General features: G+C 34.8%; 1 protein-coding gene across 2 annotated transcripts; it reads right to left on the bottom strand.

The window, feature by feature from the left end:
• Positions 1 to 8,211: 8,211 nt before the first annotated feature.
• Positions 8,212 to 25,495, bottom strand: LOC117689392 (uncharacterized). Of its 2 annotated transcripts, none has more exons than XM_034470340.2 (2): positions 21,133 to 21,306; positions 8,212 to 9,269 (listed from the first exon to the last, which is right to left on the bottom strand). In XM_034470340.2, the coding sequence occupies exon 2, from the start codon at positions 9,267 to 9,269 to the stop codon at positions 8,238 to 8,240; it is 1,032 nt and encodes a 343-aa protein (XP_034326231.2). In that variant the 5' UTR covers positions 21,133 to 21,306; the 3' UTR covers positions 8,212 to 8,237. The 2 variants fall into 2 exon arrangements, 1 of the variants encoding a protein (XP_034326231.2); XR_010714568.1 differs by lacking the exon at positions 21,133 to 21,306 and adding an exon at positions 25,205 to 25,495 and having other exon boundaries at positions 8,710 to 9,269.
• Between the last annotated feature and the right edge of the window lie 56 nt (positions 25,496 to 25,551).

The raw sequence follows: 25,551 nt of genomic DNA, 5'->3' as shown, positions 1-25,551 counted from the left end.
ATCATCAAAAAGCGATGGAAGCAATAACTTGGGACAGACTATAGCTTTACTTAAGGAGAAACTGCCAAAAATTCTAAGTGAAATTTAACTTAAAATTCAAAAAGTTATTTAGATTTAGTACTAACACATACACCAGTTAAAGCCGTTTTGTGTCAATTCCATTTTAATGCAGATGGATCCCAAATTTGGCACGTTTTTAACTCTCTGTTAAATCGTAAAATTCAAAAAGTGGCGCTTTGAATTCACCATATCTGCATTTAGTTATTGACAACATTTATTGCGTGGACCCTGAGGTCCACGCAGAAAATATATAAGCGAGGTTAAACCGGATGCTATGGGGAAAATTCAGCCTGCGCATGAGCTAGCCTGGTTCCTGTGCATAATGGGTAGCTCAGGGAACCAGGCTAGCACAAGTTTATCTGAATCGGGATCGGGATTCCGTGCCATATGACACATATAAGTTCAAAGGCGCTGTAATTGTAAAGTTGTCGGTAAACAGTACAGAAACAATGTATCCCTTTTAAAGAAATGATTGGCATGTGATATGAACTATCAGTATTATGAAATAAGTTAATGTTATGCCGAAACTACAACATGCATCAAATAGCATAATTTGCAATGTTTTGTTGTTTTCCGAATACAAATGTAACTTAACTTTACATTTATAGTAGGCGAGGCTAGAGAACTTCCCGATTAAATTTTTTAAGCATTTAAGTATGATTGAATAATTATGTCACTATAAAAGTTTAAATCTCAAGAAAAATGCATCAAAATATGAAATTTTTACAAAGCTGTCACTGCATAGTTAATAAAGTAAAGCGAATCGTAATGTGTGTACAAATAGCAGAATTCACCGAATGCCTGATACCATACATGCAAACTTCATTCATAGATAAATCATAATTATTTTAGATGTATGAATCCTTTAAATTCTGAGATAAAAAATCAGGGCTATACATGCATGTATACGCAATACAACGTACAAATTAAGTGGTTAAAAGCAGAGGGCTAGATTCTGTGGAATCTCTGATAATTTTAAAGCTTTCACGTTTTCGTTGGAAACACATGCAAATGGTCCACGTATTGTAGTCCTTTTTTAAAGGACAGCAACTTGTATATACATTATATAAAACATCTGTTTTTGGATTCTCAGCACTTTTGATAATGTCTAAGTAAGATATTTATCTACTTTTAAAAACTTAAAAAACCAGGACCTTTATAACATTGCTTCACATTTCATATCTAAAAGTTAAAAACCAAAATATCAACATTCCGTTATTTACATGATATATTTTTCGATAGTAAGTTATAATCAATAGCTTTTGCAATAATATACATATGTAGACTCAGTAACAAGTAAGACAACTATGTTATATGTTCTAGAGATAAAAGATATCATTCATTAATCTTAATTGGCAGTTACACGATTTGACCTAATATGATTTATACCTGGTCAACAAATTACATTAAGAGAGAAAATGATGATGAAATCAAAGTACTAAAAGGGATTTAACTCTTATATTGACTGTATATGAAATGTACATGGTCTTCACATGGCTGCAATTAATCAATTATTAAAATGGTTTTAAAAAACCTAACACAATTCCACACTGGAGTCGCAAATAAGTACATGTAATCAGAAGCATAGATACCTGACGATATAAATTTTTCTCATAATAAAAAAAGTATTAGTTAAGGGACTATTATTTTATTATCAGAAAAATGTATATATGTATAAAGTGTCAGGTTTTGATACTAAAATGCTTTTGACCCAAACAAATTAGAAGCGTGAAAAAGAAAATGTACATGTGTGAACGATGCAGTATATTTATGAATGTTATGGTAAACAACTTCCGCAACAACTCATATTTTGCAGATATCCTTGACAACGTATGGGAATGCACGCTGGTGTTGGAGAATATGATTTCTCAACAAAAGGTCTAGCAACAGGATTATCATAACGATCTTACTACTATATCGTAAAGGTCCACTAATGTGTCGTATGGAGGGCTATGATATTTATTAAACTGATCCTCAATATATTATTTCCCAATATGTCAACACCTGGCGGATGCCCTAGCCAAGGTGGTACTGTGGAAAGTCTCCTCCTCTATACGGGAAGGTCCAAAGGATGTTTAAAAGATTTCCACTCAAAAAAAATATATATATACGTATTATATAGTTTGATCTGAAGGAAATCTGTAAATTGTTTAAAAATAAAATTGGGATTATATATTTGAGTCAGGAACTCCGGGATTTGGTTTAGAAACGTCACATCTTCTATATGTTTTTGTATTTTCTTCGCCAGTTTGATAGTTTTGGATAAGCGAAGGTTTGGAGAAAGTTATTTCCCGTTTGCTGTCAATGCCTAGATTGCTTCACAAGTAACTAAAATAGAACTTATATTACATGATAAATTGATAAGGATATCATTGTTTCTCTATAGAATATAGATTTGCTAAAACTTTTTTTTCAATTATCTTATTTTGAAAGTGAATCTTGTTTTCATATTTTTATCTTTTAACACAATAAACGTAAATATTACTGAATACAACGAAAGTTCCATGCATTTTATATTTTCCATACATTTAATTGCTTATCATATATTTACATGTAAAATATTCACTTCTACGTATCGGTTATCAAATGAATTGCTTTACTGCAAAGAAAAAGAACTTGGTGAAAAATAGATTGATTTATTTCTATGAAAGTGATTGAAAATACAAGACTGTCAGTCTGAAAACAAGATATAAAAACTAGAGCAAAGCTCGTTGCAAAGCAACGAGTGGGTCTTCCGTTAATGTCGGAAGTACAGCTGGAAGTTCCTGTAAGAAGCACAGCTCTTAAACTAATAACAAGAGTAACTAAAATAAAAAGATGAAAAAATCGAATATTCTTGGTACGACTTAACAAAATACGAATGATTTTAAGTACGACTTAACAAAAACCTTTGCAATTTTAAGAACGACTTAACAAAAAAAATTCGAATGTGTTCAAGTACGACTTAACAATTATTTTTGGTACGAGTTAATTTTACATTGAACATTACGCTATTTTTTAAACCAAGGACGCGGAATTAAAATTTCCGGAAAAATCAATTTTTAAACCCCGATATCTCAGTAATGCATCAACCGATTTTCAATCGGATTTCAGTTTCGTATTTAGCGTAACCAACTCTACAAACCTCGTGAACATTTGAAATTAAAACGAAAAATTCGAAAATTGTAAAACACTTCCGGTTTGGACCGGAAGTGACGGAAACTAAATTCCAACCTTATGTCCAAATAAAAACGATCAATGCTTCAACACAGAAAATTCCCAGTCTTTATCTTAAAGCGTTTTTGAAAAACGCCCTGGACAAAATCACTTTTTGAAAATTTTAAATTTGACGTAACGTAAAAACAGATGTGACGTTGTAAATAAAAATTTAACATCTTTGAGGCACAATAATGCTACATCATCCCTGAAAGTTTCATGTAAATCCGTTGAAAACTGTTGGAGATATTAAGCTTTAAAAAAGTCAGAAAAATAAAGAAAAAGAAAAAAAATAATAATAAAAAGAAACAATAGAATAACAAGAGGGTCTTCCGTTCAAAAACGGAAGACCCTAATAATTACATAACGAGCAAATGAAACTGAAACCGATCATGAAGCTTAAATATTTTGAGATTGCTTTAAAAGAAATAAAATTTAGATAAAAATAGGTTCCTTAATTTAATTTTTTACGAATCAGATGTGTATAATGCACATTTATCTTTTATGTCTCGTATGAAGGTAAAATTTGTTTTTTTAAAAAGTTTTTAAGCAGGATGCCAACGTAACAATTAGAATTTGAATCGTGTTTGATAACTGGGCAGAAAATGAAAACCAGCTTGTACGTCAGTAAGACGAGAGCTGGAGGAATCAGTTAACCTTATTTGTAAATTTTTTTTTACGTCGTATTTGCTTCAGACTGAGTACTTTTTTAAAGCACAAAAGAGTGGTTATTTTATCTTCATTTTGTTTTTGGTTGCAACAGAAATTTTTATTATAAGATACTGTTGCCATTAAAACAGACAATGCATAGATTCCTCATATAGTTCGTATACATGTATAATGCATATTGTGTTTCTGTTTTGTAAATAATCTTTGAAAAGTATTGGGAACTATTTTTCTGACTCATCCACACTTATTTTCTGTTATTCAGGAAATTTTGAATTACATGTATATAATTATTCTACCCATCGAGTACAACCTTTTCATCTCCAAAAGGTAAAAAGTATTGGTGTCTTAGTTTTATAAAAAGAGTAAAAGAAAGAGATAAAAGGAAATCTTTCTTTTTTACTTGTGCTACTTTTAATGACCAAGGACAATTACGTACAACGTTGATTAAATGAATTATGAACTTTTCTTCCTTGATCTCTGGGCCTAAAACAAACTTACCATTGATCGTTTTGCAGTTGCGCAATTTAAATTCGTTTACATGTGTGTGCTTATGCTATCATTCTTTTCAATCCATGTAATTTCTTCTTTTTTCCATACATGCATCTGCTGATTTTTTCTTCGATTAAAGCTTTTCAGCACCACCACCATTTTCTTGAAAGCATTGCAATTAAGACGAGTGCAATAAAATCATGATTTTTTAAACAGAAAATTTTCGAGCTTTAATATTGCCGAAATATCCTGTAGATATTGTACTTTACATGGCTAATTGTAGAAAGATTTTCACTGAACAAAAAAGAAAAGTTAAAATGATTTTAAAAATCGCTAATAAACTTCATGAAATTTCACCAGCAAGTTCAAATACCTAAAATTTTAAAATATTTTTCGTTATTGTCGGTCAATTTGTTAAATGCGCTTTTTCACATCATTAATGCGTATTTATAGTGACTACAACTAATTTGAAGTTTAAGATCAATAAAGTTCAGATGGAACACGAAAAAAAACCCAAGCATAGTCACCCAAAAAACTTAAGTATACTTAAGTATACTGGTTTTTTTGTCAGTATTTGTTGGAATCAGTTTCCTCGGATAAGAAATAAGATTGTCATTTCGATGAGACTTTATCTCGTTAGTAATGAGTATTTGATTTTAAGAATGGACTTGAAACGTTCAACGAGTATTGATGAAAGCAAAATATGAATTTTATAAAGTATCATACACAGTATTGACGATAGTTAAAGAAAGTCTTGAATAACCTTCGCTTTCATGTGTGTTTGACAATGGTGAACAGAATAAATGCCAATTTATCCATTGAATATTCCCAATATTGAAACAGACGCAATAATTGGAGAAAATAAACTGAGGTGTACTCGGCATTACTTACACGGTTCTGTGAAATATTAATGAGGGTTTAAGAGAAAATGCCTTAACAAATGCAGGACTGGCTATATTTTTTCAAATGGTGCTTAACTCCAATTATTTGATTTGAATCAAATTTCTTGCAGAAAGCATGATTTCAGTAATTAGTTACAATGTTTTATAAATTATCGGTATGTTCAGCAGTTTCAGGAGATTTGTGCTAGCAACCTGTTTCAGTGCTGTATTTAATTTTAGACAAAAAGTCAAGAAAAATTCTTGTCGGAAAACTTCGAAAATTCATATCATAAAAATGTGCGTAATTCAAATACAGATTAGAAACATATCGTTGATTTAAAAAAAAACAACATCAACTCCCGTCAGTACTTCAGTGCTTTGATTTTTGTTATCAGTTGCAAAATCGCCGCTGTTTCACAAATTGCCCAGCAGTGTCTATAACATCGATTCTTGTTTATCATGGTAATAGTTTTTAATGCATGTCATCTAGTAATTTGAACAATATCTACCGCTTATAGAAAGTTTGATCCGGAGAGAATGCTAGACAAATTCCACAGAATCCTTTTGGTCAGGTATCAAATATCCTGTTGAAATACAGTCGTAGTGCAACCATCTATTCCATTCAACTGAGATAGGATCTAAGCTACTTGTAAGACTTAATAAGGCATTAACTGTTTTAGAATCAGATGTATTTTATTCCCTTACTACATGTAGTTGTAATCATTGAAAAGATACAAACAAACCTTAACCAGGTAATTTAAACTTGTATAATGACAGCCCGAAAAAATTAAAAATCTACTAGAGATCTATTATTTGATATCTTGCATTTTTAAAAGTACGTTTGAATTCAGATTCTTCTTCTTCTGATGAAAATGATGTGTACCGAGTAAATGAAGTTCTGACGGGCGATTTTTGTGTGTGTTATATCGATGCAATAAATATGATTTGAACACAAATTACCGCCACTAAAAAACCAGTAGAACTTTAAAGATTATGAAGAAACATTTCTTGATATTGGTATCATTTTATTTATTTATTGTTATGGTAAACAAAACAATGGCCATCAATTACACTAATTGCAATTGGTTCGCTATATATTCCATAATAGAATTTTTTTTACCTCGATGAGCTGGTGTTAGTCTATAGGCGGCCATGGTAAAGTTGACAACCAACATGTAACAACCAGGATACGGTTTCTTCAACCGCATAAACCGTATCTAGGTTGTTACGACGTCAACTTTACCATGAAGTCCTCTATCCTATCACCAGTTCATCAACTGTTTTGATGAAATGACAAATTATACATTGTAATTGTAGGTTTTCCTTTGATGCTTGGTTGATTCATGTAATTACATAGTCGAATGCATCGATTCGGGTTTACTTCTTTTGTGTCATTTGAATATATAATGTTTTGCAAAAAGTTTTGGAAAGTTCATTATCTTCGCTAAAAGTTTATCTCTTTTTCAGACTTATTTTACAATATCATCGCCGACTTTGCACATGATGCAGATCGATAATTTATTTTTCTACTTTCAGACAAAATCTACAATTAAATTAAATGGTGCTAGAGAGAGAAAGTGTAAAATGGGCATGGGCATGAATTAGCTAAAAATGTGATTTTTTCCTCCCCATTTTTGACGTTGGTAATGCTTTACCTTAAGACATTTCAAACAATCAACAAAACAATAAGTGTCAGTCGGCAGGAAGTGGAAGACAGAACTTACAGCTCTTATTAAATTTAAACAAAAATCAGACCAGATGTTTTTGTATCGATATTATGTGCTGGTAAACAAAAATACACTGTTTCAAGCAAATTTAAATATGACAAACGCTAGATACTGTTTTTGTGTTCAATACAAACGTTAACCTAAAAAGTAAAAAAAAATCTTATTATAACAGAACATTGACTAGCCTGAGGATATTTAACAGGATAAAAGCATTCTGTCAGTTGTATGTATATGCTTCTAAAATAATGTTTCCTATACATTATGAGTCAAATCCAGTTTCTATTATTGACTAAATCAAACATGTCAAACTTTGTCAAATTTCTAATATTGTTTACCAAAGGCAAAAATATAGCGACAAATATAGCCAAAGATATGATCATCTGATCTAATCCTGTGCCATTCCATCTGACAAAATGCAAGCTGCTGTAAGCTATTTAATTAGGAGAGAATATTATATCAAAAAGGCTTTCAAAATATCAAAATACTTTATATACCATAAAAGTTAGCTTTTATTGATTAGCAATGTCTAACATATGTACAAATGCACAGCCGGTTATTTAAGCAAAAGAAATGTGATTGCATAAAGATAGTAGAACAAGTTGGGTTTTATATTCTATATCGTTTTATAATTGAACGTCATAAATTTCTATATAAGGTATAGCTTTCAATACATTCAATATTTTTGCATTTGAATGTCTTTCTGTCGTGTATAACATTTATAACAAATTCTCATTATACCAATCTCCAATTCACAGTAAAAATTATGTGGATATGATTTGTTGATCCCCTCCCCCCATTTTTAGCCTGGATGATCTAGCTGAAATCTACTGCTTCATATGTCACAAGTGCAACGAGAATGTGACATTACGTCATTTTAATGAATTCTCAATTTTCCATAAATTACAATCGTAATTGTGTAACGTTGTGTAATGTTTAAATTAACAATGCATTAAATGCCTTATATTTTTGATATGAGATACTGCGATATATATGAACTGTTATACAGTATATGATATTATAAAATCTACGTCTCAAGCTCTGTTATATATTTATAAATTTGATTTTAATTTGGACTGTGAAAGTTTCAACTTTGGTGATATTTCTGATTTGAAATACATATAAATTGTATATAATATTGTATATGATATAACCGTAAGCAGCATTTCAGAGATCATAATTATAGCACTCTCAACATTTTGTACATTTATTGTGTAATTTACGTTTTGTAACTTCCATGCATCCAAACTAATGTATCTGGCCACTGGGATTGTGGTTTCTCAATGAGAGATATTCGAAAGTTTAAATCAAATGGTCTAAATTCTCTAACCATCATAAATTTGATAATATCTCCACTGTATTCAGAATCACTGTTGTATGTCCAGTCCATGAAGATTGCTTTAATTCTTTTTATTTCAAAGAAAGATTCTCCTCCTCTGAGAATGTGTATATCATATCCAGCAGTATCTAGATGTAGCACCAAGTCCCTGTCGGAATTCAGCTCTGGTAAGTACAAGAGATCATCCAGTGTAGCAGCTTTAACATTGTCTTTCGTTATGTAGCGTGAACTATTTGTCTGGGCTACTTTTAGCGGATTGTTATCAGCAACAAACCATTCACTTATCCTGTCATCCTCAGCCACCATCTGAACGTGTTCATGACGGGATGAAAGAGGGTTTAACACGATGGAAACGGAATCTAAAACGCCATTTAATTTGACGGAAGCACAGAATCGCTGGACATTAGAAACGCTAGGATCCACAAGGAGCACATCGAAACCTTTTTTTCTCACATCCAATGAAAGCATTCCAAGTCCTCCACCGATGTCGATAAATAGCATATCATGGTTTCGTGCCAAAACATCTAAAATAGCTTTACTTAAGATGGGTTTCCATTCACCTGTATTTATGATTAACCCTGACACTAAACGATCCTGAAATTTAGAATAAAGAAACATCGGATAATATCCATAAAAATACAAACGGTTGCGATTTATTGCCTCAGGATGATTACAAACATCACTTTCTGAAAATGTTCCATTCCACTGATATACAGGCATTGACGGATTTCCAGCCATTTGGTTTTGACGAAATAAACTCCCTGGAATCTCCAAGTTTTCTAAGTATAAGTGTCTTTCCAATTTTACATTCATTTTTAGATCTGTGAAACAATTCCGATTTATCAAGACATCCGCAAAAGTGAAAACTAGGGTCAGAGCCGCCAGTAGAGCAAGTACCTGGTTGACCGTCATCTGAAAACATAATAATGAAAAAATATTGTCGCCCCGAAAACAGCTGTTATGGAAAAAATTATTTTCGAAAAAAATCATATAAAAAACGCAATCTCACAATTCTAGTGGGTCCAGCAACGTTTTAGGGAGTTATTTAACGCGATTATCATTTCATCTTTACATTTTACAGTGCTATAAAAAGAAAACTGAGTATAAAAAAAATGACGTCCTTAAGTGCTCCCAACAGGAAAAAAATAACTTCAGTCAGACTTTATCAATCACGAAGCGTGAACTAGATTCACATTAGTTTAATGGGATACATAAAAAGAGATGACAAAAAAACGTCAATATGAATACAGTGTATATTAGTGCTTGCATGTACCAATAGGATTTTAACCTTTTTTGTAGGAACCTCATTTGCGGATGGAGCGAAACTTGTTTCTACTTTTAAAATCTTAGTCCATATCAATTTTTTTCAACTAGGTTTTGATTTTATGGCAGATACATTGTACTTTTCCAAGTGTACTTTTGAACATTTAATACACTGATTCATGGATCATATATCTTTTTAAAGCAATATAGGCTGTATTTTTAAAAATTTTATTTTGCTGCAAAAACTTTCTAGTATGCTAAGTCTGCATGTGACTTAGACTTTTATGATAAATAAGATTTGAAAAAATCATGAATTTTTGTCAGAGGAAAGATTTCTCTTCTAAGGAATATATAGCAGTTGGTAGATATGTTAAAGTTTTCTAGATATAAAAAATATGTTCTTTCAAATGTTTAAAAAAAACATGTATGGATGGGCCAATGAAATAAAAGAAAATCGATTGTATTTCTATTAAGGAATCAAAGTACTGAAAAGTACTGGAAAGCGGTTAGCAAGCTTCATCTTATGTTGTTATGAATACATGATTTCATTTTGGGACACTATGAGTTGCAGTATATTCACCTTTAAATTAAAATACTACCCAACATTCTCGAACATATCTTGCATTTGATATATTTTTGTTAATTGTAATGTAAATGTAAATTGTAATAAAGAATCCAAAACGAATGAAAAACAACAACAGGCACTGCATTTTCGCGGTAAAAAGAAGATAACACGTAATGGCATTTCATAAAAATAAATATTCACATGCACATAAAGCTAAGATAATTTAGGATAAGTTTAAACATTTATTGTCCAGCAATATTTTAATTTGCCGGGAGATTAAGTTAAAGCTGCTTGGTCCGATTTTATATCAAATTTTATGCACGCTTTTAAACGATGGTTATGCTAAGTATATGTATAATGATAGACATTGCAGTAGTTTTCCCAGTCAATCAAGCCGTATTTCAATGAAGGAAAATACGTACAAAATTTGCTTACAAAACAAACGACATAAAAGGGTACCGCGTTATTTCGCCTCATGTTAAATTTCACCCCTGACGACGAGACGGGTATGGTTGTATTACGACTTTGACATCGCTTTAAATAAAGGTCGAAATGATCAGAGACATTACAAATAAACATTTGTACGTTTTGTTCGCTAATATTTCTGAAGTTTGCTTTCTTTACAATCGATGAATAGCACTCGGGTTGAATAACCCAATCATTCGGGGGACGAAACAAACCGGTTTCTTTTTATAAACATTCCCGTGATGCATTTTGGTTTGTTTTTTCGTTTGCCCAAAAAGAAATTATTTTTATTTACTTTCAATATTTCTAACTTTGAAAGGAGACTGGTTCTGCTGGTGTAAATAGGAGAAAGTCCATAACTTTCTAAGATAAATGATTTGTATGGGAAAAAGTTTGATACTGTAATAAAAAAAAAATCGGACCAAGCAGCTTTAAGAAAATATCAAAATTTTAGACTAGGGTCGGGAGGATGAACATTTCGCCTCACGAAAGCGTCATGATTTTATTTTATCACAAGCTATCAAGCACGTTTATCTAACTCCTTATGTTCTCTTAGAAGCTGGTACATTTTAAAAATATAAACTCTAGTTTAGTTTAGAAATACCTTTAATGTAACACAATCTCTGAAAAAAGTAACATTGAAAAAACTTGGACTTGGGGAAGTTAGATGGAATGACCACCCTACCACCACACTCAGGTGTCAAATTAGCGTAGTACATTGTAGAAAATGTGTTCGCTTCTTGCCGCTTGACTTCGGTTCCCGTGATCGACAGTGGTTGTGTGTAATAGGGTATGACAGTGGCCCGCTTTGACATGTTGGTTCTCTCCGGATTCTTTCCACATCAATGACTCACTCATCCGTGCCACCGATAGATATTCATATAAGTTGTAGAACTTGTTAATCACTCGTTGTAAAATAAAATAAGCTCAGGATCAGGTACCACCACACCACTGTCTATTCAGACAACCCATAGCAAAGATGGTATTCACGATAAGGGAGTTGAATATATGCTTTCTAAGAAATCTGCTAGAGTCCTATTGGAATGGAGCTCTGTGTCACAAAGGATAATCTCGGTGAGGTTTAAGAACCTAGAGTTCAAGAAAACAACCCCCATTCACGTATGTATACGTCCCGACAAAACAACGAAGCATGATTTCTACTTCTTATTTCTTATTACAGGCATTTGTCAACACTGTGCCAAACCTTGGCATCCTTTTGATAATGGGGAGACATGAATGCCAAAGTTTGGTGAGAGAGTTTGGAAAGAGAGAATAAAATGGGACCCCATGGAATTAGAGCTATTATAAGAAAAAATTGAGAGCTTTTAGTACTTTTGTGCAGTTAAGGGCAAGATTATTGGTGGAACTTTGTTTCTAGAAACAACAGCCAAGAAAACTGGTCCCTACACCGATGCGAACCAACCCAAATCAAACTGACAGCATCAAGATCAGCAACACCAAAGAAGAGAACTTTGAAGATTTTACCTTCTTCGAAAGTTTTGTAAGGATATCGACAGGCACTAATGAAGACATCAGGACAAGGAAAAGAAAGACTCAGAAAGCTTTTGCCACGGTAGGACCAGTGTGTAGAGCTGACAGTAAGAACAAGAACTAAACTCAGAAAATATAACTAAAACACGAAGTCAGTACTCCTGTGTGAGTCTGAAACTTATAGAGAAACATCAACATCCATGAAACAATAAAATAAGTGCCTTAGAAACGCCCTTAGATTAGGTGACAGAATACAACACCCAAATGGAACTGAATGGGACACACTCTAAGGGAAGCAAAGTTAACACAAACATCACAAACCATGCCTTAGAGTGGAACCACAACGACAGCCAAAGTGTGGAGGACCAAATAATACCGTACCTGGCGCAAAATTCTGCCATTCGACCTGAAGAAAATTGCATAACCTTGGGAAATTAAGAACCATCGCCAAATACAGATGGAGATGATATTGTCGTGAAATCGATATTATGTAAACATATTACTCAGTGCATGTGCATAAGGCAATAAGCCTTACCTTATGACGAACAAACAATGGAAATGGACATGGACATCAGACAATACAACAAGATAGGTGTTTACGGATAGGTGGGCGGAACTGAACTGACTACTCTGGAGCTCCAGATATTAGGGTGGGCAGTGGACCAGGGTCAGAGGTCATTTGCATAACAAGTAGTTACATAATAATGAACATTTCACTACATACCTCCCCATTTTATATTAAAAGGGCCTTTAACAATAGAGAAATGTACAATTAGATCAGACTACTAAGATAAACCTATAAAAAATACAATGCATCCCTAAAAATGCACCAGGGATGTATATATATACATTATCTAAAAGCATCTACCAATAAGACCACACACTTTACATACAGAGAATAATCTACTACAACACGAATTTAGTCGGTTACTGAACACCAGACATTAAATTCTGCAGGAAGATACTATACAAGATAACTTATGTCACAGAGTATCCTACAACATGAATGTGGCTGGTAACTTAATTCCAGACCGTTCATTCTGCAGGGACAATTAAGTTGATGGCTTCATCTTGTAAAGGCGGCAACCATTCCTTACTGTTTCACGCAACAGGTACTGTATAGTTACTTGCAGTCTGGACGCAACTTGAGAGGCGACGTCTCCTATGAACGCAGGGGTGTTTATATCTCCTCCACCGGGTTTCATGTAGGGTGAACAGTCTCGAGGAGAATACGATTCATAGGGACAGTTCTTAGGCCGGAAATCTGGTCCACACTAAAACTTTCCATAGCACCTGTAAAGCCGAAGTACACGTTAGAGAAATAGTCCATCCACAGCGTAACAAGTTCCTGATCTCCCGTGAAACAATGAAGATGAATAGGCTGGTCCGGATCACACATCCTCTGAAGTATATGTATACATCGGGAGTGAACATCCATTCCAATCCTATCTGAAGATATCCCACGCAGGCAGAGCACCAAAACTTTGTCCTTGCGAATAATGGTAAGCACCTGCCGGAAAGCTTCTTCTTGGCGTCTCCAGAGTTTGACGGGAACAGTACGGTCAAGACCAACTTCTCAAAGTGCAACGACGTACGGGGAACACAGCAGATCTTTCATATGGAGCAAAGTTCTAGAAGTCAAATCCTGGAAATGTTTAGGATGCACACCCACAGCAACTCCCCAGGGACTAACCAAAACTGTCTCTGGATGGGAAGCGGGTTCACTATAAACAATCACACCGCCGGTGACCTTCACATCCAGTCGAGGACGGCCAATTCCTGATTCAGTATGTCTAAGTACATTCTCTACCGACTTTCCAGACGACCTTCTCCATATACGATTACACGTACGGTCAAGGTGAAAATGGTATCGAATGCTTCATGTTGTATAGATTCACTGGCATCTCTGTCATATGGCACATAATCCCAGACTGTTCCTGTTGAAGAGTTTACATCAGAGCCATAACTCGCATCTATACAAATGAGCTCTTCTTCCGTAGATGAATCCACGGTTGACACCTGTATCCGTGCACCTTTCACATCAGACACCGAATGACTGTCACCTGTAACACGCCCATGCACGCGGGATTGTTCACGCTGCTCAGGTTGCAAAACTGACATCAATACTACTAAACATCTCCAGTGAATTAATACAGCCGGTGAGTTAACTGGAGCCACAGTAAAACCTTCTGAAGGTTTTTCCCAGTTCTGATAGTCATATAATCTCCTTATACACGCGACTGTATCCGGATGAAGAGTAGTTTCCTGAGGAATCTGATGTGTCATGTTGACGTAATCTACTGCTGTGAACACACTAGCATCATGTCCAACAACGATCCTAACCAAAGACTCCAGGGCTGTGAACTGTAGTTTGCATAACTGAGAATCGGTTTCACATCACATCACTGAATATCCTAGGAAGGTGGGACTGTTGAACATGACGCTTGATCTTTCTGTTAATAACATTGCAGCCAGCAAAATGGGCACCACTGAAAGTTCACACGAGGCCTCACGACTGTCAGCTAAATTTCAGGGGAAAAACGAGCACGCTTGTCAGCAGTCTCGGAATAGTCATTCTGCTGGACATGTCGCAGGGGCAATCTTCGCTTCTTTGATACAACTGCATGTGAAGACTCCCTTTTCCCAACACACTCGTCCTCCCCTGTAAGAACTTCCTTCACTAAAGGCGTTGGCTCCATCGGTACACGAGTTGCGGGTGACCCTGCTACTACATGATCAATGGAGACGGAACAGTCAGTGTTAGCAATCTTCATCACAGACTCCTCGGTGTAAGAAAGCGGACCTTCTACTGCATTTTCACGCACAACATCCAGGTTGGGATTGTTTCGGAGACGAATATCTACCCACATACCGGATAGTGACGATGAAGCAGCTGTTGCAGTAGAACGCGTTCTTTTTCTTGGATTGGAGCAGCTTCGGATAAGTGATGGAAGATTGTCCTCAACCCATCTTTCAGTGCACAGAATGGTACGCGCTTCATTCCTAATCTTCTCAATCCAGCAAATGTCATATTCATCTCGTGCTAAGCTGTATTGATCCAGGATAGCATCACAAATATCACTGTGAGAAGTTCCATCACTCAACAAGACCAAGTCGTAAACGAGACGAGTAGGCTCGATAAGTCTTCTTGAGGAGGAGCTTCTTCTAACATAGTAAAGGTAATGCTCTCCTCTCTCCTGGCGTAGAGATGAATAGTTCGAAGCTGGTTGATATCTCCTGTAGTGTGGCATAGTAGATATATACTAAATAATGAACTAGAGACAAATGTAGAAAAATAATAATGAATGGACAATAAGAACAGGACCCTCCTAAATGAATGAGTAGTACATATGAAATATATTGAAATGAATGATAGGAGACAAGGTCTTCAAGGTTTGTCCTTCACATCATCAGCTGTTGAAAGAAATACATGTTATAGCCTCAACAATAAAAACAACACATGACACTGAAACTCTTATCAGTGTACATACTATTTAACTCTAAATTTAACTCTAAAGGTCTAGGTTCTATATGCTATTATGATTTTAACTAAAGATACATAATAAATTATCATGACATATCATAAAATCAAAAAGCACTGAATGATTGTAAATCCCTAATTGTATTGTTCACAAACAAGTCGCTAGCGGTTGTATCCTTTGTATTACCTCCCTGTCCATGTAAAATAGAAGTCGGAGCACACTGTATGAAGAATATCTGCTCCGTATAAATGATCATAACGAATGCGCTATAGATATAATGGTCACTTGAGTTGCGATACATATATCAATTATCGCTACAACAAGAACACCATCATATCTTAACTTTCGAAAATGATCTTCATTTCTATAAATTGTGTTGTATTGGACAGGGGAAGTATTTTCATTAAACATCTGGATAACAGGATAAGAACAGATCAGGCTCAAGAGCCTACATTCTCCTGATGACGGTTTGCATGTCTGTCCTCAGAGATCCAATGTGGTTCTCCATTGTGGACGGGCGCTGAAGAACTTCATCATCGTAATGGTGTAGATTGTCTGTGGCTCCGCTCTGTTCTGTTGTGGTGGCTTTTTCTCCATCAGAGCCACCAGACATCTCTTTTCTCTCTCTATCATGCAGATCTGTGTCAAAGTCACCTGGATTCCATTGATGCAGTGATGACTCATGGGTTACATTGAGTGGGTCTTGTACCTGTTGCAGAATGGTGCATTCTGATGTGACTGTGTCTGTTGCAGGGTCTCGTGGTTTGACTCATACACATCATTACATAGTTGTGACATGTTATGTTCTGAATGTGCATGAGTTCTGTTACTGGCAATAGCAAAGTCATGCACAGAACTCTTGACATTGGATGGTTCAAAACCTCTTGATGCCTGAGCTGTGACATTACTTGTGCCAAGTGCTGAAGATCCATAATTCTGAACAGAACCCTGGACATTCGACATTGAACCGTCTATTGCCTGGACTGTTTCAGAATTAGGGAATGTTTTTGTAATGGACTCTGTAACTGCTGACATCCCTTCAACATTACACTGTATGGATTCAGTTTCAGCTTTAGCTATTAGCAGTGTATCACTACTTTGTAGCTGAGCCGTACTGCCTCCATATTGTGTATCCTCTGTATCAGGTTCAAAGTTGACTACAGCTGTAGGTGGTAAACTACCATCCTGTAGTTGAGCAACATTGACCTGGTGCTGTAACCCATACTGTATCTGGCTAGATGCACCATCTTGTGTTGGTTGTTGTGCCATTGGTTGTGCTGGGGCAACACCATACTGGGGCATCATGTGTGGAGGATACTGCAATGGTGGACCGCATGGTGTACAATTCATACCATAACTCATCATTGGGTATGGGTAACAGGGATACTGAGGCATCATTCCCCATGGCATATGAGTTTGGTATGGATCTGCATATGGTAGAGCGTATGGAACAGGAACACTATTGTATGGTGGGTAGAAACCTGGCGGGACCCCACATGGCAACATGCCTGTCTGCTGGATTACATGACCATTTGACATGATGGGACCTACTAATGGATATACACTATGTGCACACTCACCCCCTCACTAATAGTTTCACTGATTACTGGAGTTGGTTCCATATTGATTGTGGTTACACTGTACATTTACAAATTTATTTTAACTGAGCAATTATTGATGTTAAATTGCTTCATGATTGTTAAACTGCTTGTGACACCGGCTAAAATTATACTCTAATTCAAATGCTTGAACTGATGACGACAAAAGAATAACCCAAACTTTAATTCAAAAAGCTTAAATTATTCAAACTCCTAAAAAAAACTTAATTGTTTCAGATAGTAAACTAAATTGTTTGAGAGAAAAAAAATCAACCTTACTGTTCTGAAAAATTTCTCAGAAGTTCAAAAATTCAGAAAAATAATAATAAATGTTGAAAAATATCAACAGAACACTGAGTGTAATTTGTAAATATTTTTTATGACTTCCTAAAAAAAATGCAAACTAACACCACAAAAAATAAAATAAAAAAATATATGTTTACCAGTAGTTAATTGAATGAAGTTATTAATTTAATTGCTAACTGATAAGCAGTGACTAAATTAACACTACAGAAAAAACTTAAAAAGTTATTCAAAAATACTACAAGTTCCTACAACTTATATATAGAACACAATATCAACTGGATATTGTAAACACCAAAAAAAAATTCAAATAGCAAGACAAATTTAATTATTGTATACCTTACACAAAGTATCTAAATACTGCTGTAACTAAAAATAACTTAAACCAAAATGTTTAGGAAAGCTTGGAATGATTAACTGTTATCCTTATCTAATATTTTAAAAATTGTAAACAAACAAAACGATTTTCAGGAAATGCTTAATTGAAAACGAAAGTAGTTGTTACGTCACAGGAAATAAACCTATCTAGGCGCAAAAATGTCACTGTCGCATTGGCGCCAAAAAATCACGTGGAAGTAATTGCGACCGACCAGACGACAAGAACACGTAAACAAATGTCAAAATACAAAAAAATTATCTTATGCAATATACTAACACAAAATCATCCCAACGCTATGGTAAACGCTAGAGAGTGACAATAAACTGGCAAAATATGAAAAATACAAGGATAAATACGAAATATTGTACACTTGTGCAGACGTTATCACCCACGTGTTTACAGAAACACGAGTGACAGTCTACAGTACAGTATAGCAAAAATACTACAAAATATCGCACAGCACGTCTATTAAGACGATAATGTACGTGACATACAAAATAAACTCAAAAAATAGCAAATGTGAAAAAATAACTTGATAGACAATACATGCACGCATGAATCTCGTGCTGGACACGACGACGTGAAAGTATTCAACACACAAATTTGGTCAATGCATACGAAATACCAGTTGTCTCGCGACACTTGACAAAAAATATGAAAAGAAAAAACTATCGACACTCGTGTATGCACGCTTTAATATAAATTAAACGCTCAACACTACGCTCAACAGTAATATCGGAGTTATCGCACATACACGTTCGTAAAGAACAAATACTCAACACGACATTTCCAACAAAATGATGCAGCACTCGCTCAATCATAGGACTATCGTTATACACGTTTGTATAATACACACGCTCAATACGAAACTTCCAACATATGAACAAGTAATGTACCATTCATTGCTTGCAAATATTCCAAAAATATAAATTTACACATGTACCGGTAACGCGAAATGTCGGGTAGGGTATCCTACCGGCGACGCCAATTGTCGTGAAACCGATATTATGTAAACATATTACTCATTACATGTGCATAGGCAATAAGCCTTACCTTACGACGAACAAACAATGGACATGGATATCAGACAATACAACAAGATAGGTGTTTACGGATAGGCGGGCGGAACTGAACTGACTACTCTGGAGCTCCAGGTACATGTATTGGGGTGGGCAGTGGACCAGGGTCAGAGGTCATTTGCATAACAAGTAGTTACATAATAATGTACATTTCACTACAATATGTTACTGTAGTCGGATAATGTCTTCATTCACCGGACTTTATTAAGGAAGCAGGAAACTTACGGTGCGCTTGCATAGGCCTACCAACCATGAACCATCTCATTGATCTTTTCTCGTTTTCAATATTTATTAATCTCAATTAACCAATTAATGCGCGATCGACACCCTTTCGATAATGGGGGTCTGAAATCAACGAACATGCTATGAAAGCATGTTGTAACGGTTTTAATAGAGGCATGAGTGAGCATTTACAGGACGAAAGTGTGAATAAGCCTCTCGGAATGGTGCATGCAATGTTTGTGAAAGCGAGGTCAGCGGTCTGTTTCAGTGGAATAATCAATTTGCATGTATGCCCAAAAAAGTTCAATAGAGGCACGAGTCTAATTACTATGATCATTAAATCGGTTATTTCAAAGAATATGCTTAATGATCTCTACATATATAATATGTACTCATTATCTGCAATATTCTTGAAAATCAGTTCAGTGACCAAAAAGAAACTGTGTTGAAAAACCCCCAAAACAAAACCGGACAGATTAACTTACAGACAGGTCAAAAGAATTTTACTCTCTATTCAACGTATTGCGTGTGGTATTAAAAAAAAACGTTTATGAGAAAAGTATACGTTTACGTAATTTATTGATCACAACTCGACACAAAATTTGAAGGGAGTATTTAAAAAGTTCAAGGAATGCGTACACATGTATTTAAAATTCGACGAGTTTTTACAATTGATCTATCTATACAATAGACATCAGCTGTATGCTAATAATAACAACAGTTTACGACTGAATGGTTTTCAGTACCGATTTGTTACCATATGTCGACTTATAAACTTCAATAGTTTTTATTGTGACAAATGAAGAAATAAAGTTTTGTCTTACAAGACCAAGTGTTTTCGAAACGAGTTTGTTATACCTATGCAATATGCTGAACATGCTTTTCAAACAAAAACAGATAATGTTTTTATAAACACGTTTCATTTGATTTCACTTGGATTTGTTTACGTAGTACAGGCAGTGACACAGTTACAAAGGCTGTGTTCAAATTATTCATGCTCAATTTTCTAGGAAAACTTGCTGGTGCATGTAAAATACTTGTCGAATCAAGCTGTGACACCACGAGCAATCTGGTGGTGTCAACGGGATCTGCAGAACGATGAAATATGGACAACAAAATCTCCTACAGCGCCGTGCATTTCAAACGCAATGTCATTTATCTGAAGCGGATGGGTCGTTTAAAATTACGCGAAACAGCACGAACTTTAAGCATGGGCAATGTTTGTCGCCGTGCTCCCCGCTGGGATAACAACGCAGTAAAAAAATAAATCGGGTGTCGTTGGCAGCGAAATTGGGTTTCCAACAGCGACACACATGATGGCAGTATAGACCTTGTGGAAGTCGACTGTGTTTGCAAAGAATTGTGCAAGTCCTTTGGGACATTCTAACGTATATAGAGAGTACTGTACACGCAGTCAGCGTATTGTTCACGCCATGCACGCGACGTGACAGCCCATAGAACGGCACGGGCTTTTATAGCTGGTGATTACTGATTTGAGTTCTATCTATAACACGCGATTTACGTACTGTACACGCAGTCAGCGTATTGTGCACGACGTGCACGCGAAGTGACAGCTCCTAGAACGTCATGGGCTTTTATAGCTGGTGATCACTGATTTGATTTCATTCTATTACACGCTAATTGATCGGCTATGGAAATCATTTAGTGCATCCATAAACATTTTTTCCTATAACACTATATAACGCGGAATCAATCAGCAATACGTTTTCTTGAAAAATTATGTTGTTATCTACGAGTACGAATATATATATATATATATATATATATATATATATATATATATATATATATATATATATATATATATATATATATTCGGAAGCTTCATGTTAAGTTGTGGTTGTTGCTCTAAAGAAATTGACAAAAATATTAAACATAAGATGTAAATATAAAGTTTCACCTCTTACCTTTCCGAATTATCAATGCGATTACTAAAAAAACTCCCTTAAACTGCACAACGAGTTAATCAAGACCAAAATGAATTAATTAGCTCTAGTGTCATTGGTTGAGGTAGTTGATGTAAATTTCAAGAAAAAGGAAGCAAAACAAACCCAAACTAAATCGACTGTGCAAACATACTATGAAATAATTGAAATGTAGCCGGCGACAAAATTACGTCGTTATGACATTTGACAAACGTGGAAGCCAGGAAATTGACATGCCTTGATCAGTTTTGATAAGTTTTATAGGGGCATAATTTTCAGAGCTTTCGCCAAAGACATTGGAATTTATGAAAAGAATATGTCCCCTACTTTTCACAAGACAAAACACGCATTAAAAGCCGAAAAAAATTACAAAATAATTAATAATAAAATAATAATTATAAAACCCCCTTCTACAACCCCCCCCCTTCCCCAAAAATGAAAAACAAAAAACAAAAAAAAAAACCCGGAACCAAAACCTGTTTGCCTCAAGAAATGATATTTAACGCTATATATTTTATGTTTTTTATTTATGTAAAGGAATTTAATTTATGTAAATGCCCTTTTATTTTCATGTATTTACGTATTACATTATGTGATGGTTTAGGTATTGCTGTTTTTTTTGTCACTAGGATACTTTCAGATCCGTTGTTTTTGTTGGTTAATTTCGAAATTGAATCTCGATAGACATGATAAATTATTGCTGTTCTGGATTTGGGTACGTTTTCTCTTGAAAAAAAACGTACCCTAGAGAGATCATAACCAGAATGTGAAATAGTTTTAAAAACTATCTTAATTGTAACGTACCGAGCTACTTGTACTGCCAGGGGAAGGGTTCGTGCCTGGTCTTTTCCAGGGTTTTGGGTGTACACTAACAAAGTCTTATAATATAATGATTTTCTATTGATTGTCAAAAATGATTGGTATAGCCTAACCTTACGTAGGTTAATAATCAACAAGTAATTTCAGGGAATCTAGAATATTTACAAACAAAACAAGGGTATAATAAATATATATAATTGACACTGTGTGTGATGTACTGGTGCTGCCTTGTTCAGGTCGGACAGTACACACCCACAGTGACAATCCACTGAGGTCAACCACTCAGCTAAAATGACTGACCGTCCTCAGATTACCGCATATACTGTAGGCTGCCTTATTCAGGACGGACAGTATATGTGATAGCCCTTCAACCACTGTGCACACTGTAGGCTGCCTTATTCAGGACGGACAGTGAGCACAACGGCCTGGACGACAGTCTGATCAGCCACTATAGTGAACAATGGCTAGCCTCTCTGAGGAAAGCCTACTGTGACACACTGGCAAGCCAAAATGACTGCAACCTACAGTACCAAGAGGACAACCTCTCTATGGCCTATCAAAAACACTTAACACCGTTACGAACGGGCAAGCTCTGTATTGACACAATACCTTTTATTAAACTTCACTCACTTCTCTCTTCTGCTGATCATCTACTAAGCAGCCGACAGCTGATTCACTGTCGTATTTATACCATTGTATCACGTGACATAAACAAAGGAACTAAAAGAAAAACCCGGTCCGGGCCGAACCTCAAATATCCGGAATTATTACATTAATGTATAAAGATAGAGTTATATATGAATTGTATAAATAATATTTTGTATAGATACCGTAAAGTAATTCCTATATGAATATAAAAAAGGGACTTGGACATAATTTAAGCTCAAAAATTTGAAGCTTTATAATTCCTAATTTGATGTTTAGAATGATATACAAACAAGGAACAACAATTTTGAGTTTTATATTTTATATTAATTTTGCTTACAAACATGTAGTTTTGAAATCGGTAAACAATTCTTACATTTTCTGTATATTATTGTTATTATGAAACAAGAGGCCCATGGGCCACATTGCTCACCTGAACAACAGTTCCTTGTAATATTCTATTTCGTAGCATACGCTATTTCTGTTTTAAATTTTGAACCCCTTTCTTGTCCCCTAGTATTTGTTTGGTGTTTATAGTTGGCTTAAACAATTTAGAATCTACACTATTTGAGGATCCTTGCATAGAATTCTCACAAACTGTAGCATTGTACCTCTCGAGAGGAAGATTTTTAAACACATTCCATATAATTCTATGTTAAACTTTGAACCCCTCTTGAGGCCCCAGTTTTAGTCCAGTGGTCACTGCTTCATTTAAAATCTACATTACTTAAGGATGCTTGCATAGTAATCTGACAAATTAAGGCATTGTAGTTCTCCAGAAGAAGATTTTAAAACATTTTCCTTCTATATTTCTATGTTAAACTTAGACCTCCTTCTGGGGCCTCCAGTATTAGATCGAGGGTCACGGCTTTTATAAATTTGAGGATGATTGCAAAGTAGTCTCACAAACAGTGGCATTGTAGTTCTTGAGAAGAAAAATTTTAAACATTTTCCCCATTTATTTCTATGTTAGACTTTAAATCCCCTTTGGGGTCCCAATATTGGTCCGGGGTCACGGCTTTTACAAAATCCCCTTTCCATTAGAATGCTTTGGTTAAATTTGGCTAAACAGTTTTAGAGAAGATATCAAAAATGTGAAAATTTTACAGACGGACGGACGGACAAACGGACAACGGGTGATCAGAAAAGCTCACTTAAACTTCGGTTCAGGTGAGCTAAAAAAAGAAATGATATACCACTTTTTTGAGTTTCTGGAACTTGTGTCCAATCCTTTTGGCATTAGTCAATAAAATATGTTCAACTCAACTCAACTCAAGAATTTCTTGACAAAACTAGCGTAAAAACAGAACTTGTAAATTGGTTAGATGTTTGAAAATAATTAAGGAATTAGGAACCATTCTTTGAGTATTATGAGGTGATAATTTCGGTCGGGACGTGGTCAAATCCAATAAAGGGCTTTATGCTAGATTTGATCACGCCCCGACCGAAATTATCACCTTATAATCAAAGAATGATTCCTTATTACTTATATTTATATAATTTTAAGCCATTGTACGATTAAATATTTAAAGATAAATAAGCAAACCCCGCTTGCGCCCCAATACGTCACTTGAAGTTATGAGCTACATGTATTTAGTACAAAATCGATACGTAGTGTCATCACAGGCAAAGACGCTGGAAAATGTGAATATTTAGAAAAAAAACACAGATAAAAATAATAAGATTTGAAAGTGAAAAAAATCAATGTAAAATGCGAGCAGCAATAATAAAAAATATTTTTTTAAGAAAGAGTATATGTAAAAGATTCATTTTTTAAAAATTCTTTATTAGAATAATTAACCAGCTGTTATTTCAGAGATTGCAAGGAAAACAAAAAAGGTTTTGTAAATTATTTATTGCGATAATGGGCTGAGATATACATAGATATATTTTTTTCAATTTAGAAATCAAATACAATTTTTTTTTTGAAAAACTAATGTTTTGCATAAAATTTTCTGATCACATAATGCACAAGCCTACTTCTTGCAGTGAATTAATGGAAAATGGCGATTGAAATGCGTGTGCATGATTTATATACAAGAAGGGGAAGTAATTCGTTGCAGAAGGGGGAGGTAATTACATTCCAATCTACTGAGTAGCAAACCATTACCAAATTCCTGGAAAAAGTTATATAAAATTAAGGAACGTGTCGTCTGACTTAACAAGTCAATGTAGACAATGACAGGAAGATATGAACATACATGTTTGTACATACAAACATCAGTCGATGCTTGTGCGCGAGGAACACAACTACATGTACATGTATTGTCTAATTAATTAATTAGTTAGTGATTGTGTATACAGAGCAATAGCAAAAGATGATACAAATGATTATTGCATCATTTATTTTATTGCATCCTAGAATAGTTTTTAAACACTATTTCAAATTCTGTTTATGGTTTTTTAAAGGTACATTTCTCCATGAGGAAACGTATCCTGACGTAACCAGGTACGTTTTCTGAATCTTGGGTACGTTTTCTCACGCATTCAATCTCATTAACGCCATTATTTATCAAATAGCTCTTACATTCAAGGGAGATATACTCAATAAATGTAAATAAGTAAAACTGAAGCAAGCTTCTGTCCTTACCTGGAGAATCAAAACGCCTTAAAAGCAAACAACTCCTCTCCAACTTCACAGTGAATGAATCGAGCGGCGATGAGATGAATATTTACTGAATCGTGAAAGTTAACGAACCGACAGGATGTTGCCATATATACATCGAATATAAAAAAAAGTTCTCGTTCACTGGGTCCCACATTTATGTTGATGTTTACTAGTGATGGAAAACAAGGCTAGTGGTCTTTTACACAAGTGAAATTTAAGAAGGCTTGATGGTTGTGGTCTTTTTTAGACTGTTTTTATCTCCGATAGAAGAAGAGCCCTATATGTATGAAATATAAGAAAAAACCTACATTTAAAATATGAAACGTACG

Source organism: Magallana gigas, chromosome 6 (genome assembly GCF_963853765.1).
Source record: "Magallana gigas chromosome 6, xbMagGiga1.1, whole genome shotgun sequence".
Taxonomy (NCBI): Eukaryota; Metazoa; Mollusca; class Bivalvia; order Ostreida; family Ostreidae; genus Magallana; species Magallana gigas.
This window is presented reverse-complemented; position numbering and strand designations above follow the sequence as displayed.